General features: G+C 40.6%; 1 protein-coding gene across 1 annotated transcript; it reads right to left on the reverse strand.

Moving 5' to 3' along the window:
• Positions 1-8,823: 8,823 nt before the first annotated feature.
• Positions 8,824-16,686, reverse strand: FASLG (Fas ligand). Its single transcript, XM_050767938.1, has 4 exons — positions 16,143-16,686; positions 15,544-15,589; positions 11,326-11,382; positions 8,824-10,081 (listed from the first exon to the last, which is right to left on the reverse strand). The coding sequence occupies exons 1-4, from the start codon at positions 16,485-16,487 to the stop codon at positions 9,687-9,689; spliced, it is 843 nt and encodes a 280-aa protein (XP_050623895.1). The 5' UTR covers positions 16,488-16,686; the 3' UTR covers positions 8,824-9,686.
• Between the last annotated feature and the right edge of the window lie 252 nt (positions 16,687-16,938).

Below are 16,938 nucleotides of genomic sequence, written 5' to 3' on the forward strand. Positions count from 1 at the left end.
CTAATTGGCCAGCCTGGTCAACAATCACAGGGAACCCAGGAACAGAGCACTAAAGGAAGTATGAACCATCCCAGTCCCCTGCCTGGCTTTCTTCCGGTCGCCACCCCTCCCAGACTCCTGCTAAGACAGACTTCCTTAGAAGCCAGAACACAGCCCACCCAAATGACGTAAAGAGGATGCTCAAGTTTGAGATAAGTCTTCCCTTATAGCTCACACTTCAGAGTTCTGTTTAACACCTTGTGTCTCTTTCTCACCCTCTAGTCAAAACTGTCATCTCTTCTCAATGAAGTTGCAGTGAAGAGAATAAATACATTTCATGTTACCAGAATCCCCAGTCTCTACAGTCTTTAATCTCTGTTGGAAAAGTCTAGAATCTTAGTTCGTAGGTTTAGGGCCAGGGACAAGCTTCCTGAATCTTCCAGCAACCTTTTCTTTCAATCAGGACCAAGTTCTAAAACTTTTCCTTCCGAAAAATGTGTATGAAGTTCCCTCTCACAGACGAGAAGTGGTGCAGAAGTGGTGTTTGAGTGGAGTATGTGAGAAAATTGAACCTTAGGCAAAATAAAACTAAAAGATCCTGGCCCAGAGAAATGTTTGCGACGCCAGTAGATGCTTATCTGATTCTCTACTCTTTTTGGCAAAAATTCTTGTCTTGTATCCAATGTTTTACATGTGTGGACACTAAAAGCTTGAAAATATCAAGAATGTCTCTTACTTCAACTCACATTGCCTTTGAAGTGATTCACCCACCAAAAGCCAGGGCTGCAACACAAGAACCAAGAATTTTATTCCCTCTGTGGCAAGCAGCACTGGAGGATTTCCTCAGCAGTTCACATCCTCTGGGATGTCCCAGGTGGAGTGAAGTCTTTAACTAAGTATAAGGATAACAATGAGTTTAAGCATTATGTTACCCCAGTCAAACATTTAAATATTACCCTATTTAATTTTGTTTCAGGATTAAAAGCATCAAAAAGGCTAATCAAGCCATGCACAGTGGCTCACGCCTGTAATCCCAGCACTTTGGGAGGCGAAGGCAGGAGGATCACTTGAGTTCAGGAGTTCAAGACCAGCATGGCCAACATGGTGAAACCCCGTCTCTACTAAAAATACAAAAATTAGCTGGGCATGGTGGCAGGCACCTATAATCCCAGCTACTTGGGGGGCTGAGGCAAGAGAATCGCTTGAACCCGGGAGGTGGAGATTGCAGTGAGCTGAGATCATGCCACTGCACTCCAGCCTGGGCAACAAAGCAAGACTCTGTCTCAAAAAATTAAAAAAAAAAATGACTAATCATATTAATCTGTGCATGTAATGAGCACAAAATATATTAATGTATTCAAGTAACATTTATAGAGAATATGACACATACCCACAGCTGCTTTTCTGTGTATTATTTCACATTTAAAAAATAACCATAGGCCGGGCGTGGTGGCTCAAGCCTGTAATCCTAGCACTTTGGGAGGCCGAGACGGGCGGATCACGAGGTCAGGAGATCGAGACCATCCTGGCTAAAACGGTGAAACCCCGTCTCTACTAAAAAATACAAAAAACTAGCCGGGTGAGGCAGCGGGCGCCTGTAGTCCCAGCTACTCGGGAGGCTGAGGCAGGAGAATGGCCTGAACCCGGGAGACAGAGCTTGCAGTGAGCTGAGATCCGGCCACTGCGCTCCAGCCTGGGGGACAGAGCAAGACTCCGTCTCAAAAAAAAAAAAAAAACCATAAAGACTAGAGGTATGAGAAGTTTTTTAATGGTTATGCCAATGTAAGATAGTTTTCTTTTATACCCAGAGAGTGAGATTTACCTACCCATTGTTCCTAACAGGTTTTTTTATGGTTGATGAGATTTTATGTGTGGTAGGTATATGGATGGTCAATTTTGTGGGAATATTGAACAGTCAGAATTTCTTTAACAATGACTCTATCAGGAAAGTTGATCAGGAATATAACAGTTCCATTGACCTACCTTCAGGAGGCATTTCCCAATCACAAACTGGCTTCATTCCATTTGGCATTAACAACATTTCTATAAAGTCGTAAGAATAGAAATCAGCTTCCTTATTTTACAGAGGGGACAAGTGAGTCTCAAGATGTTCATGTGACTTACTTAAGGTCACACACATAGCTAGTTGAATAGCAGGGGATGGACTCAAACCCAGGCCCTCTGATCCCAAGCTCAATTTCTTTCCTTCTTCTCTTATTAAAACTAGGATGCTATTGGTGGCATGGAGGCAATAGGGGCAATTCAGTTAGATCACAAGAGAGACAGAGAGAGGGAGAAACTGGTAACTGTCAGGAAGAAACTAAAGAAGAGACTAAAGAAGACCACTATCTATTAGGTCACAATATCAAATATGTATTTATTAATATATTATCTATATTTATATTATATAGAGCTGAGTTATAGATATTAGGCAAAGTGAGACTGAAATTGAAATCAAAGAGATGAATGTAAAATAAGAGGTGTCACTGAAAATTAATGGAATGGGGCTTATGGTGAGTGCTGTATTATAAGGCATAATTCTAAGCAGTCTCTTTGCATATGGAAACTCTAAAGATAAATTTTAGGTCTAGATGACTAGGATGAAGTTGCAGCACCACCATTTATTCGCTATGTCACCTTTCAGTTGTTTTCATGTATAAAATGAGGATAACAATTTACCTTACAGGATTGTAGTGAAATTTGAACACGATAAGGTACAGGAGAGAGATTTGTAAGCTATAAATGTTGTAGGGGTATGAGGCAGCAAAACACTATGGCCAGTGTGTGGAACTTACCATATGGAGGATTTCAATTAAATCTAAGAAAGAATTTCCTACAGTGTAATAATACAGTCCAGGGCAGAATGGGCTCCCTCATGTTTCACTGAGTCCCTTCTCCAGGAATTTTTCAAGCAGAGGCTGTGTGGCCATTTGTTGGAAATGTGGCAAAGAGGACTTCCATCTTAGAAGTTAGGGCACATAATATTATTTCTAATGATTACTTCTGAATCCAAGATCTGCGATGAGTGATATTTGGCAACTGGAGTGGCAGTTTCGGGTTTGGTACAAACTCAGTAATGTGTAGCAGGAAACAGAGTTCTCTGCCTCTATCACAGACTGTGCCTTCAACATGACAGCAGCAAAACCCTAACACGATAGGGTGGCACCAATATCCACCCAGAACGCATGTTTATGCACACACATATGTTTACACACATACACTTGTTTACACACACACACATTAATTGGGCCAAAAATCAGAGAATTATCATTTCACCCACTCCCACATCCAGTTGATTAGCAAATCTAGTTAACTGTAGTATCAAAAGTACTTCTTAACCACTTTATTACACTCAACACCCTGGTTCAAGCCACCATGATCTCTCACCGAGGTTGCTGAAGTAGCCTTTTTACTAGTATCCCAACTCAGTCTTGACCTACCACAGTCTGTTCTCCATAAGCAACTAGAAGAGTCTTTTTACACTGTAAATTCGGTCATTTCACTCTCTGCTCTCGGTCCTCTAACGACTTTCCATCACACTTAGAATAAAATCCACACTGCTTTTCAAAGCTTCCAGGGCCCTGCGCCATTTGGTCCCTGAATACCTCTTCAATTTTGTTTCCTGCCAGCTCACTCCAATATACAAAGCCTTTTGGCCTTAAGATTTTGCACTTGCAGTTTCTCTGCTTGGTGTGCTCTTCCCTAGATGTCCATGTGGCTTGTTCTTTCATGACTTATCATATGAACGTCCTTCTTCCATCACTCCCTACTGCCTTACCTTGTTTAATTTTTCTTTTTAGCACTTCCTACCACAGGACTTATTAAATATTTATTTGCTTTTTTTATTGTCTACTTACCATCCAACCATTAAAATATAATGCTATAAGGGATTTTATTCATATCATTGTATCCACAGTACCTAAAGAAGTTTCTGGTACATGATAGACATTCAATAAACACTTGTTGAATGAGTAAATGAATGAATGAATTATACTATTTCAAATACTAGAACTTTTAATGGTATGCTTAAGGAGATACTTGTAGCAAATTTAGAGAATGGTGGTGATGTCTAATACTCATTTTTAGGTGTAGTTTATTCTGTGTGTGTCGTAGGGTAATGTGTCTCCATTGCCTCAAACCTTCAGTTGACTTTATACACAGCAATTTGTGGTAGTGATGCCTGGAAGGCAATAAAGGCATTCCACAGTGGGAGTGTCAGGAATGTAGATGGCATATCCACAGCAGAAACCAGTGAAAGCCAAGAAACTTGCAATAATGTGGATTGTCCAAGGGAATGAGGGTCTACCCTGACATTCTCAAAAAACCTGAAGACTAAACTTTCCCCAGAATGTGAAATGAGGCTTATGTCATTCTATGGAGAATTAGAAGAAAAGGGTGATCCCTTAGGGCAGAAGGAACCTCCAAGTAGGGGAGGAGGAATATCTGCATTGCCCTTTTTCTGAAGATGTACCAGCCAGAACTCTGGAAAAATGTTTCCCAGCAAAGGGGAAGCTTTGATAAAAGTCAAAAGTCATCACTGGGGTGATTCTTTCCTATCTTCTGGATGAACCTGTAGGGACAGAATACCAACTTAGCTATCTATATTGCCAAGGCAGATTGGTTTCCCAGTGAATCCCAAAGGTCCCTGGTACCATCAATGACTATCTTATTTCTAAATGGGATTTACTTCTGAACCCTCCCCCACAAATAATGGGGTTCTAATCTCCCTTCTCTAGAATCACCACATTCTGTCTTTGGATAATCCAAAACCTTGGGAAAGAAAAAAAATCAGAATGCAAAAATTTATCTCTGCAAACGCAAGAACTTACCCAGACCCCTTAGAAAAATGTAATTCATTCAACATGTGGCCTCCATACTTCCTTAGATAAGGACCAGGGAAAGTCTAGGGATTAACCTACCAAGGAGAGTTTATACAATGGCTTTGGGGGAGGCAGGCAGCTTCTCTCTCCAATTCTTCTCTTTCTATGAGCAACTGTTTCACGTAAGTCACACTCACAATGATGTCCCCACAATAGAGCTCTTCTTCCGGTTAAGCTGTGGTAAGTCAAAACCTACTTCAGAGAAGACAAAGACACCACTTTGGGGGACCGAGAAAAGAGGTGGGTTTCATGTGTTTTTGGTTACTTGAAAAGAAAAAAAAAAAGAAAACCTCAAACTACTGAACTAGAAGCACCCTTTACGTATGTATGTGTTTGCCTGCGGTGTTCTATCTTGGATTTAGCATTTCACAGAGGAAAAATGCCAATCCAATTTTCAATAAGCATATTAAAAAGTTTTGAATTTTTTACATTTCTTATGTTCCAACTGAGGTTGAAAAAAAATCAAAGTTCCTAAAGGGAATGTCAATATCTCTTCTCTGGAATCAGTAAAGCATAGCGAGCTACAATCTTACCTTCAGAAAGTCCCAGAGGCATCCTAGAACATCTCAGACTTAGGGAGATGAAAGTGCCAGTAGTATCACTACCGGCCAATGGCATCGAGTCAGCCCAGGATGTCCAACCCCTTTCCCACTTCCTCTGTGCTGTGGTACCATTATCTAGAAGGGTCCATTAGCAAAAGAATCATGGTCTAGCAAACTTCCTATGACCCTTTGGAACTGGCATACTTGATGGTTGAAGCCAAAAGAGGAGAGACAGGATGAGGAGGATTTCATCCTGAGGGCTGGGATACAGAACAGCAGCCAGCCAAAGGAAGGGTAAATGTGCCTATCAGACTTTCTCCAGGAAGCACCTGCTCAGGAACCTGACCCTCCAGAGCAGATGAATAAATACAAAAGTTTTAGGGAGAGCAGATGACACATTCCAACGTGAAACTTTGGTTTTGTTCATTAACTTATTCAACAAGTATTTGAATATACTCTAAATGACAGTTTTACATCTCGTGACCCAGCAGTTTTCCTTGTCTCTGCCCTAACTCCTGGTAATGTCAAGGACCAAATATATCCTTCCTGTTTTCCAACGCCATGAATTAGAATGCATTAATTTTTTTCAATCTTTGGCCTCAAAATACCACTGGATAATTTACTCAAAGCTGGATAACCGCTCACACACATTCAAGATGTGGCACTAATATAGATTCAGAGTACTCTTAAAAACATATGCACATATATAAGCCGAGAGACACCTGCCTTATAACTAAGGTCAATAAATATATATTGAGTTTCTAATGTGTGTCAAGCACTAGGTGAGTTTATGTGGATGGAGCGGTAAATAAGGTATAAAAATAAAAACAAAAAAAAAAAAACAAAAAAAAAAACTTGCTTTTGGAAGTTTTATTCCAGTGGAAAAAAACAAATATTTTTAAAGTGGTCAAAATATATATAATCACAAGTTTTGGTAAGTACTAAGAAAGAAAATAATAACCGTAAAATAATGAGAAAAAGAGGGGACTCTATTTAGACACCTGAGGAGATGACACTTGAACGCCACATGAGAAACCTGCACCAGAGCAATCTGGTGCTAGAAATGGAGCCCATGTACATGGAGATAGCCTGTCCAGATGTTTGTCTCTCCTGGGAAATGAGAAATGCAGTCAGAGCTGGGGGATTATGAAGGGTAAAAAAAAAAAAAAGTTTTCATCTGGTTTGGTCTGGAAGACGCAGGTGGTTTGGTTTGAGTTGTCTATTAAGGAAAGGGAATCTGCCCAGAGATTGCATAGTTCATAAGTGGAAGAATGAAGATTTTAATCTAAGTTTTTAGTCCAAAGTCTATGTCCTTTCCACTATGCCACTGCTGTGCCCCCAGGCAAAAACAAGTAACCATCACATCTATAGAAAGTTGGGTGAGTGTAACACTGGTCATAATATTGGTAATGGAAACTCTGGGAGGTGGAGAGGAAAGAGAATGTATATAGAGAAGGAAGGCCTGGAAAGATTTGCTTCATAGTTCTTCCTACCCGAATACATTATTCTTAAAGATATGTGCATATATGCATATAAAGATACGTACATATTTGAACAAATGTACATATTGTTGGAAAAGATATATACATACTTGAACAAATGTACACACTGTTGGAAATGATTTCATATACAGGGATAATTTGAGGATTCAGAGAAGAAAATGTTAAAAAGGGACAAGGAAGGGAAGAGGAAAGGTGAGTCTAGCAGACAAATGAAAATTGTCCTATTTCTCCACTGAGACTGGATAGAAGGAAGAGATCATGCAGATGCCGGTGGAATTGTGTTTTTGTGTAGAAGAGAGTTGCATAGTGGGAGGAAGGCATGTGGTTGGTTTGCAAGAGGAAAAAATATGATACTATTGACTCTATGAGTAAAGAAAAATGCTTTCGATGGAACTGAAGAAAAGTGCTAGGCAATGTTGAATGACCATTGTGTTCATCAATGTAAGGTAGAGATTCTCAACCAGAGGCAACTTTGTCCTCCTCCCCGCCATGGGGACATTTGGCAATGTCTGGAGATATTTTTTGGTTGTCACAAGTTGGGGAAGGGAGGATGCTTCTGGCATGTAGTTGGCAGAGAGAAGGGGTGCTACTAAACATCCTACAGTGTGCAGGACAACCTCATAGTAAGCAATTTTTCAGCTCACAATGTCACAGATCCATGATTAAGAAACTATGAAGTAAAGTGATTTCATATTTTTGTATATATCATCTCTGCAAGACAATGTTAGGAAACAGTGATCCTCTTTGGGGGCAAAAATGGAGCCACTAGACAGGGTGGAAAGAGGACTTATTTTCATCATATATCTTTGTATATCTTTTAAAATGTATACCATGTACATGTACTACCTATTCAAATCAATCAAAAAACAAAACTAAGTCAGTGACAGATCAATAATTGATTGATTTAAATTCGTGTTAGATAAAAATAAACTAAAACTAGGAAGCCTGTTTGGGTAATTTTTGTTCAGCAACATCCAACTTCTGAGATGACAGCTTAAAGAAAATAAGATTTTTGCAAGGGGAATACAGTGGAGGAAGAGAGTATTTTGGAGTTGAGAGTCTTTCCAAGGTACTGGTTGTCATGACAGATGATGAAATTTATGCTGGACATAGAAGTCAAGATGTGGAAGGAGCTGATGTATGTATAAGAAAATAATTAAGTTTATCAATTAGAAGTCTCAATATTTTCAAAAATATTTTAGAAAAGAAAATATTGGACCAATTCCACTGGAATAATAGGAGATGATGTTGTGAAAATAAGACACCTAAAATCAAATTCCAAAGGAGTTACTATAATCTTTAATGATAACAAAGTCTAGGGAGAGCCCATGATAGCGAGTGGTTGAATAAAATAGGAAAAGGCCATTGTGAATGACAAGCATGAGAATACAAGAAACAAGGTGTTTACATGGATCCCACAGATCAGTGGCCTCTGGAGAATGAAGTGGCTCTAACAGGATGGCTTAGTAGTGGTAGAAACCATTTTTTGATATTCTATATGTCTGATACTTTCAGCTCTTTTTTTGTTCAAGGAAGGTCAAGTGACCTAACCAGTGATTACCTAGGCAGTACATGGAAGAACAAAGATTCAAATCTAAGTTTTTTAGTCCAAAGTGTGTGCCCTTTCCACTGTGCCGTAGTTCTGCCTTCAGGAAAATATAATTTCTCATCAAATCCATGGAAAGTTGGGTAAGCTTAACACTGGTCACAATATTGGTAACGGAAACTCTGGGAGGTGAAGAGGAAAGAAAATATATAGAGAGAAGGAAGCCTTGGCAAAGGCAGAAAGATTTGCTTCATAATTCTTCTCACCCCAGTAAATTCTTCTTAAAGTTGTCTGACATCATAATGAATGAAGAAACCATGGAGGAAAGAAGTAATAAGCAAAAAAATTCAAGTATTAGTAAATTCTAAAAATTATTTGTATCCTAACATATACTTTTTATTATATGTTTTCTTTAACCAAAAAGCACAACATATATATAAATATTTATTATATTATAGGAAAACATCTTCAGTAGCTGACAATCAATGATTTCTAAAGACTATTAGAGTTGATTGTCAGGAAGCATTCAAAATCTTCACCAAATGCAACCCATATTTTCCTAATATGTACTTCACAATATCTATATTCTCTCTTTAGACACACACACACACACACACACACACACACACACACACACCCCTACAATTGCACTGGAAATACACAGGCTGTGTTAGGAATGGAATGAGTCCCCAGAATATCTCCCTTGCTTCTATGTTAGCTTCACTGATGGCTCAGGAGATGCGTTTAGAAGTGAAGATGCTGCCAGTGGGGCATTGGCCTCTTTCAGCCTCTTTAGCTTATTATGCAAGCCTCTAGTCCTCCTTTTCCATCCCTTAAACCCTCAGGTCACAACCATGTATCTGAAAGACAGTCCCCCTTGAGGTAGCAAGGCCCACCCTGAGAGGTGAGTTAAAAGGTGTCCTTTTCAATGTGCCCAAATACTCTCAGGCACTAAGATGAGTGTAGAACACCTGGTGGCTGCTTTTTCATGCTTCTGCCTCTTCACATGGCAGCCCAGAGTTTTACGTTCTTCCGTCATATTCCTCCATTTGTCTGGCTTATAAACGTTAGGTGAGTTGAGGAGCTACAGACCTTTTGAACCCTGTGGTCTCAAGGTCCACTTGGTTCACGTCTTCTTACTTGACCTCAAATGCATGTAAGGAGACCCTCACTGAATACAACATTTTCAGTGCCTATAACAAAGAATAATAATGGAAAGAATCCCAAAGTGCTTTCCTTAGAGCTTATATAGGCCAAAAAATGTCTGAGATTCCTCAAAATTGACCAGAGAGAGCTCAGATACATTGACATATAAATGATCAGCACTGGTAAGATTGAACACTGCCCCCAGGTAGCTGCTGTGGGCCCACATCTGCCCAGTAGTGCAGTAGCTCATCATCTTCCCCTCCATCATCACCAGATCCTGGGGATACTTAGAGTTCCTCATGTAGACCTTGTGGCTCAGGGGCAGGTTGGTGCAAGATTGACCCCGGAAGTATACTTTGGAATATACAAAGTACAGCCCAGTTTCATTGATCACAAGGCCACCCTTCTTATATTTCACTCCAGAAAGCAGGACAATTCCATAGGTGTCTTCCCATTCCAGAGGCATGGACCTTGAGTTGGGCTTGCCTGAAATAAATCCGAAAGGAGCTTTCAGCCAGGAATAGTCATGCATCCAACAAACTAAGTTTCTAAGGCAAAACTGTGGGCCCTTCCTTGAACAAATGTTCCACTCAGAATTACAGCCTGTATAGAACTGGCTGAGGGGTCAGAACTTGATCCATCACAGAATTTCCTCAACATTGTTGTCCTATTTTGTCATCCACACAATTGGAACAATAGTATATACGCCTAATCCATTGCAGTAAGAAATTATTGAGAAAATATTAGCTCTCTGGAGCACAAAGATTTTATTATCTTCAGAACTAGCACCCAAACTGCTAGGCTTTGAAGTCCTTTCCTGAAGAAAAAAGCCAAATCCAAGGAACTCTAAAATTCTAAAGTTGGGAAGGATCTTAGGGACCATCTGGTCCATCATCTCACCTGCAGTAAGAATTATTCAGCCCCTCAGTTTGGGGTACAGTTTCCTTTTCTTTGTATCCCCACAACGTCATGAACATAACCTAAATCTCTGCAGTACTGAAATTATCATAAATGCCTGTCTTTCCCTATTAGATGTCAAGCTCCCTGAGGGCAAGAGCCATATGCTACTCATTTTCACATCCCCAAATTGGTGCACATCAGGTATTGAGTAAGTGTCTGCTGATGTGACCGGATCATTCTACAATTTCTGCCTAAATAATTCCAGGGACAATAGCCTACCACTTTCTGTGATATTTATTCCATTATTTATGATTTATTTTTTTGGGAGTTTATAATGGGAGTGCCCATACCATATCATTTCACTCCACTTTACAGGCACATATTGAAAGTCTACAAGTGCCAGGAGTGAGTCTCCCTTCTTGCTCCTGTTTATACTCTTGGACAAAGCAGAGTGAAGCTCTTCCAAAACACCAAGAAAGCGCTGACTAAAACAAGTCCTCATTCCTCACCTTCTCAGCTCTCACCTCTTGGATCTGTGCCCCCAATCACCTAAGGGACTTTGGAATGACTGAAAAGAATGAGCTCCTTATGGGCACGGGTCATGTCATAATCAGCTCCAGGTCTCCAATTTAGAAGGCCTTGCCCAGAGAATAGGGGATCGAAGTGTGTTTATAAGACTGACTCGACAAGGAAAATGTTAGTATGATTGAGTTCAAATACTGTCACCAGGAAGTAACAACTCTCTAGCACCTGGTAATGGAAACCAGGCAGCCATTTTGCCTTTTGCCAAAAGCTTTCCCAAACCCCACCCATACCTTCCAGATACAGACCTGTTAAATGGGCCACTTTCCTCTGCTCCTTTTTCTCAGGGGGTGGACTGGGGTGACCTGTATCATAGAGAGAGGAAAAATATATGTTAAAATGAAATACCAACTATTATTTTGGTGGGAATTTAAATCCCATCATTTAAAAAAAAAAGATTTTAAAACCATAAATGGCAACAGTCTAACATATACTAATCATGTAAGTCTGAACTGCGGGATTCACCGTGGTCTATATTTCAGAAACAAAGAGGTAAAAAATAAACCAAATTAAGATTGACACATGCATAAATTATAATGTTACAATAATAATTAATATAAACGTTTATTCATAATGAGCTGTCATGTCAGTTATTGCATTTAGAACTCACCACAACCCTTTGAGGTATGTATTGTCCCACCCCTTATCAATTGCAAAATGAGCTTAGAAGTTGGGTGACTAATCCAACTAGTCAGCATCAGAGATGGGACCACACCCTGGTCTCCTGACTCCAATTCCAGGGCTCTGTCCACTCTGATTCTCTTGTCCCTAAGACTTACAGGAAAGAGACTGAAGAAGACCACTAATCTATCTGCGTGTCACCAGATCTTCCCCCAGGGACATTTTACAATCTTCCCCAAATTAAGTATCTTAAGTCCTCAGACAATTACCTCATATCACTGAGGCCTCAAACACCTTTAATGGCTCCTTCCTGAAGATGCAGTTGTATACAAGTCTCCCCATCACACAATCCCAGCCCATCTGTCCAGCCTTATCTCCTTACTCCCACTGAGCACTGCCACACAACGGGAGTTCTGTGGCCTACACGTACCCCCACTTCCCTTCCTCTGTGCTTTTGTTCATGCCATGCCTTTTGCCCATAATGTTCTTTCAAACAGATTTCTGTGTCAAATTCCTAAACATCCCATAAGGACTATACCTCTTTCTTTGGGAAACCCTCTCAAACCTTTTTTGATCAAATATGATCTTCCCCTCTTTTGAAATCTAGGATCATTCTGTCTTCCCCTCTCTTGTCATTTCTGACTCCTCTTCTCTGGGGTAACTACATAAATTATCTTATTCCGCTCAAATAATGACAAGTTCCTTACGATATGTTGAATTCACCAGAGAAGCCCAGTTCCTAACACAGGGCATGTTACCAGCAAATGTCAGATAAATTAAATGGAAGAATAGACAGTAGTTCTCAAAACAGACACTATTTCTCTGACTTCAACTATTTCAGACAAGATAGACAGCTGCCACTTAGCTAACGCATTCAGCTAACTGAGACCTCAATAAATATCCACACGAGATGCTTGAATATGTCAGGTTCGTGATTAGCCTGTAAAACTCACGTATGGTGTGAGAATGGCCCAATTCACAGAGAACATTACCTGAGCGATCATGACCTCTCTGGTCACCCAAGACAACCCACCATGAAGGAGGTGTTAGTGAACAGGAAAGGCAAAACTGAGTCTCTTCTGCATTCCTACACCGCAAACCACCCGAGCGACTCATCTGGCATTCAGCCATGCACCGGCAGGAAACAGAACCGAGAACCACATGTTGCATATCTTTTTATCCCTCACAGAGCCTAGTACAACATTATTTTTACAGAACATGCTCACTAAGAATATCTGCTGTACATATGCTGGAATAAATAAACTGCAGAGATACCTTAGACACTGGTGATGAGTGCTTCCTGCCCCAGGGTTTTTGCATGTGCCGTTCCCAGTGTTGAAATGCTCTCCCCCAGCCCCACCCCACTCCACAGCACATGCACACAGCCCTTCGCTCATCAGGCTTCTGACCCCCCAGGTGTCAGCATAAACACCTCCTTAAAAAGGATTCTCAGCTTATACTTAGTACAACTTTGGAATTGTATGGTCTGTTTGCTTGCTTTTGTTTAGCTTCTTCACCATGCTAAAAGCTCTATAAGGACAGGTCCCCTGGGCTGGCTCATCCTCGATCAGCGTCCAACACCCAACATCTAGCCTCACGCATGTGAATGAATAAAAGATTTAATTAGCTGATTGGAAAAAAAAGGAAAATGTAAAAAGGAACAAGTTAGAAAGTATAAATAATCTATAGTAGTATCTCCCAGAGAAAATCACTGTTAGTATGTCAGTGTGTAGAACCTTCTAGTTCCTAAGAATATAAAAACGTGCATACATGGTTACATAGTCAGTATGAAACGAAATATATCCTTTTGTAACTTGTCTTTTTATCTAACAATACACACTGCACAATCCCCAAGGCATTAAATGTCCTTCTGATACATCATTTTTAGTTGCTGCTTATTATGTGCTTGTTTGAATACACCATAATGTATATAACTAATCTAGTATGAGGCATTCAAGTTTCTTCTGGATTGTTTATTATAAATAGGCTCATAAGGGAGTAATGAACATCCTTATATATAAATCTTCAGGTACATCTCTGATTATTTTCTTAAGAGAAATTCTTAGTGATAGGATTACAACATAAACTATTAGTTTCAAGCTTTTGATATGTATTTCTAAAGTGCTCTTCAGAAAAAGTTATAGCAATTTACATGTATACTGGCTGAAACTAATGTTTAAACAGCACTTTTCTTTCAAATCTTTGTCAGTCTGGGTTTTTGTTAACTTTACTAATTTGATGAAAATTGGTGTTCCCTATTTTTAGTTTGCATGTCTTTTCTTATTAGTAAAGTTACTGATTTGATTTCCTTGTGATAATTTAACAATTTCTGGTTCATCCGGGTTGATCTAGAGAAGATAATTGCTTACTGGGGTAGATGGACATGACTCGTCTGGTCATTTGATTTTTAATCACTAAATTGACTCCAGAGAGGAGGTAAAAGATGAATGCTTAGGTACCTATCAGACCAGGCACATTCCACAGATTTTCAAAATGATCTTATTTGAGACATCCTCCAGAGGCTTTATTTTTCTAGCAAATATTTCCACTCTGCTTGTGTACATATGGACTTTCTAACATTTAAGGATTAGGACACAGACTCAGGGGCCAGAGCTTCCCAACAGTGGCTCCTATAAGAACTTAACAGTCTAGGACAGTAGACAGGCGACTGGGTTGCCTGCAGTAGCCACATCCAGAGAAACTGAAACTTACTTCACTTAATAGATGGCCAGTGCTGCCTTCTTCTTTATTCTGAATTTCTAAGGATGAGATCTATCTATAGTCTTTGCAGAGGTATCCTGCTTTTCCTCTATTTCTCACTCCATGCTCACTACAGAGAGACAGGAGTTTCCCTACTTCATGAGGCACCAGTCCAGTACCGGAAAGCCCTGTAGGTGACAAGGCATCAAGAGCCTGTGTTCCTTCTAGCCCCAGTTCCATACTAGGGGTCTTGGGCATATTCACCTAATCCGTCTGGCATTTTGTTTCTCTTCCAAAAAAATGAAATGGCTGGACTAGATATTCTAAGCTTCCTTCCAACTCTAAAACTTCAGTGAATCTCATTGTAAATCTAAATCTAAAATTTCAATGAATCTTAGGCTAGTGAAGCACATTGTAAAATCCATCTGTACAGAGCTTGCAAAACTATGCCCTGAAATTTCATGAGATCAGTGTTCCAACATATCGTCTTCTTGCCCTAGCTCCCATACAAAGGATTTTCCTTTGTGATCAAGGGTACCTCATGACTGCCTCTGAAGCTGAACATCCTTTGAATGATGGCTGAAGTCTTCCCTTCAGCTTCTCAGTGACTTCAAGAAAAACCATTCTAATGTACGGAATTGATTAGCCACATTTTAAAAGCTTACATCCTATAAAACATTTTGTAAATAAAGTTTCACTGTAATCTCTTTAGAGGCTTTAAAAGAGGAGAGGACGTTTCTCAGAAACATCTGTCTCTGCCTTCACTTCGCCTTCTCTTCCCAGAAGTCATAGCCACTGGCATGTGTGCCAGGACCAGGGTGTCTGTGGAAGGGGACAGGCCTGGAACCACTGCTCAGGGGGCAAAAGTCCACGGTTGTATATGTGTGTCTCTTTCCAAAGTCAAGCGGAAGTGATTTTGAATTGTGTGCCGTGCTCAGCTATATTGATTGTGAGCAATTCAATTCACTTCACATTTTTAAAGCAGCTCAAGGAATCATACTGACCAGAGATTCCGAATTAGCCAGGATTCCTCTCATAGTATACATAAGCCAAAGTGTAGGACAGAATATAAGGCATTCCATTAACATATTTCAGTGCTGAGGATCATCTTTAGGAACTCAATGTACATGTGAAAAAGGACTCACCTATTTGCTTCTCCAAAGATGATGCTGTATGCTTCTGGCTGGTAGACTAGTAAAAGAGAAAGAAAAAAGATGCATAATAAAAATAAAATTATTTAAGCAAAAGAGACAGAATCGTCAAATAAACCAAGCCCTGGAAAGAGAATCCAAATACCTCAGAACTTTTGCTGACTCAGGCTTTGGTCAAGCAATTTTGCTTCACTGTCCCTCAGTTTTGTGATTTGAAATCGTACCAGTATTTTAAGTATTTTCAAGATTTAGTTTGGTCATCTGAACAAATTTACTTCCAAGCAAAACTTAAAAGTTTTGTTTGTTTTTTACTCCTTAAATCACTAGGTATGAGGCAGTAAGTGGTTCAACAGACTGAGTTGACAACTGAGGAAAGAAAAACTGTTGGGCTCTGATTCTTTACAAAATAAAAAATATTCCCTTCACTCCTATGAGCCTCCATTTCTCTGCCTATAGAATAGAATAACTAGAACAACCCATTTCTAAGAAAAAAAAAAAAAAGGATTGAAAAGCACTTTGCAAGCCAGGCAGTGGGCCCTCCACCCCCTTATGCCTGGTGCCTCCAGGGCACAGCAGTCTGCCAGCAGGCTTACCTCTCGGAGTTCTGCCAGCTCTTTCTGTAAGTGGAAGAGCTGAAACATCCCCAGTCCCAATCCTACCAAGGCAACCAGAACCATGAAAAACATCACAAGGAGACAAAGGCCTGTGCTGTGGTTTCCCCTCTTCTTCAAGGGTGGCAGCGGTAGTGGAGGCAGTGGTGGTGGCGGTGGAGGTGGTAGTGGCGGCGGCGGCGGCGGTGGTGGTGGCCTCCTTTGACCAGGCCTTCTGGGCACAGAGGTTGGACAGGGAAGAACTGTGCCTGGAGGGGCCCAGGGAGAGCTGGCACTGCTGTCCACCCAGTAGATCTGGGGATATGGGTAATTGAAGGGCTGCTGCATGGCAGCCGGTGAGTCAGGCCAGCCCCAGCAAACGGTTTTACTTCTCAATCCTGTAGAGGCTGAGGTGTCAAGGACAGGACTCCTGTTGCTGACTGCTCAAGAGGAGGCAAGCTGGATCTCTCTTATAGAGTTTCCATAGCTAAGGGAAACACCTCTGTCTTTCTCTTTCTCTATGTCTCTCTCTGATTCTGCTTCTCAAAGAAACACCCACTCACTTTGCAGCTGAAGCTGAGAAGCCTCAAGAAGCTCAGAGCAAACCCCTGGAAGTTTCCGCCCACAATCTTCTGACGAAAGCCTTGGAAGCCTCAGTTGCTATCACTGTACTACCCAAACAGGTTGGTAGGCTATGCTCACCTTCCTGGGATCCTGTAGAGCAGGTCAGCATTGGGGTAGAGCCCTGTTGGCGTGAACTGCTCCCGGCTACAGGAGAATGGCCAGTGGGGCTATAATT

This window comes from Macaca thibetana, chromosome 1 (genome assembly GCF_024542745.1).
Source record: "Macaca thibetana thibetana isolate TM-01 chromosome 1, ASM2454274v1, whole genome shotgun sequence".
NCBI lineage: Eukaryota > Metazoa > Chordata > Mammalia > Primates > Cercopithecidae > Macaca > Macaca thibetana.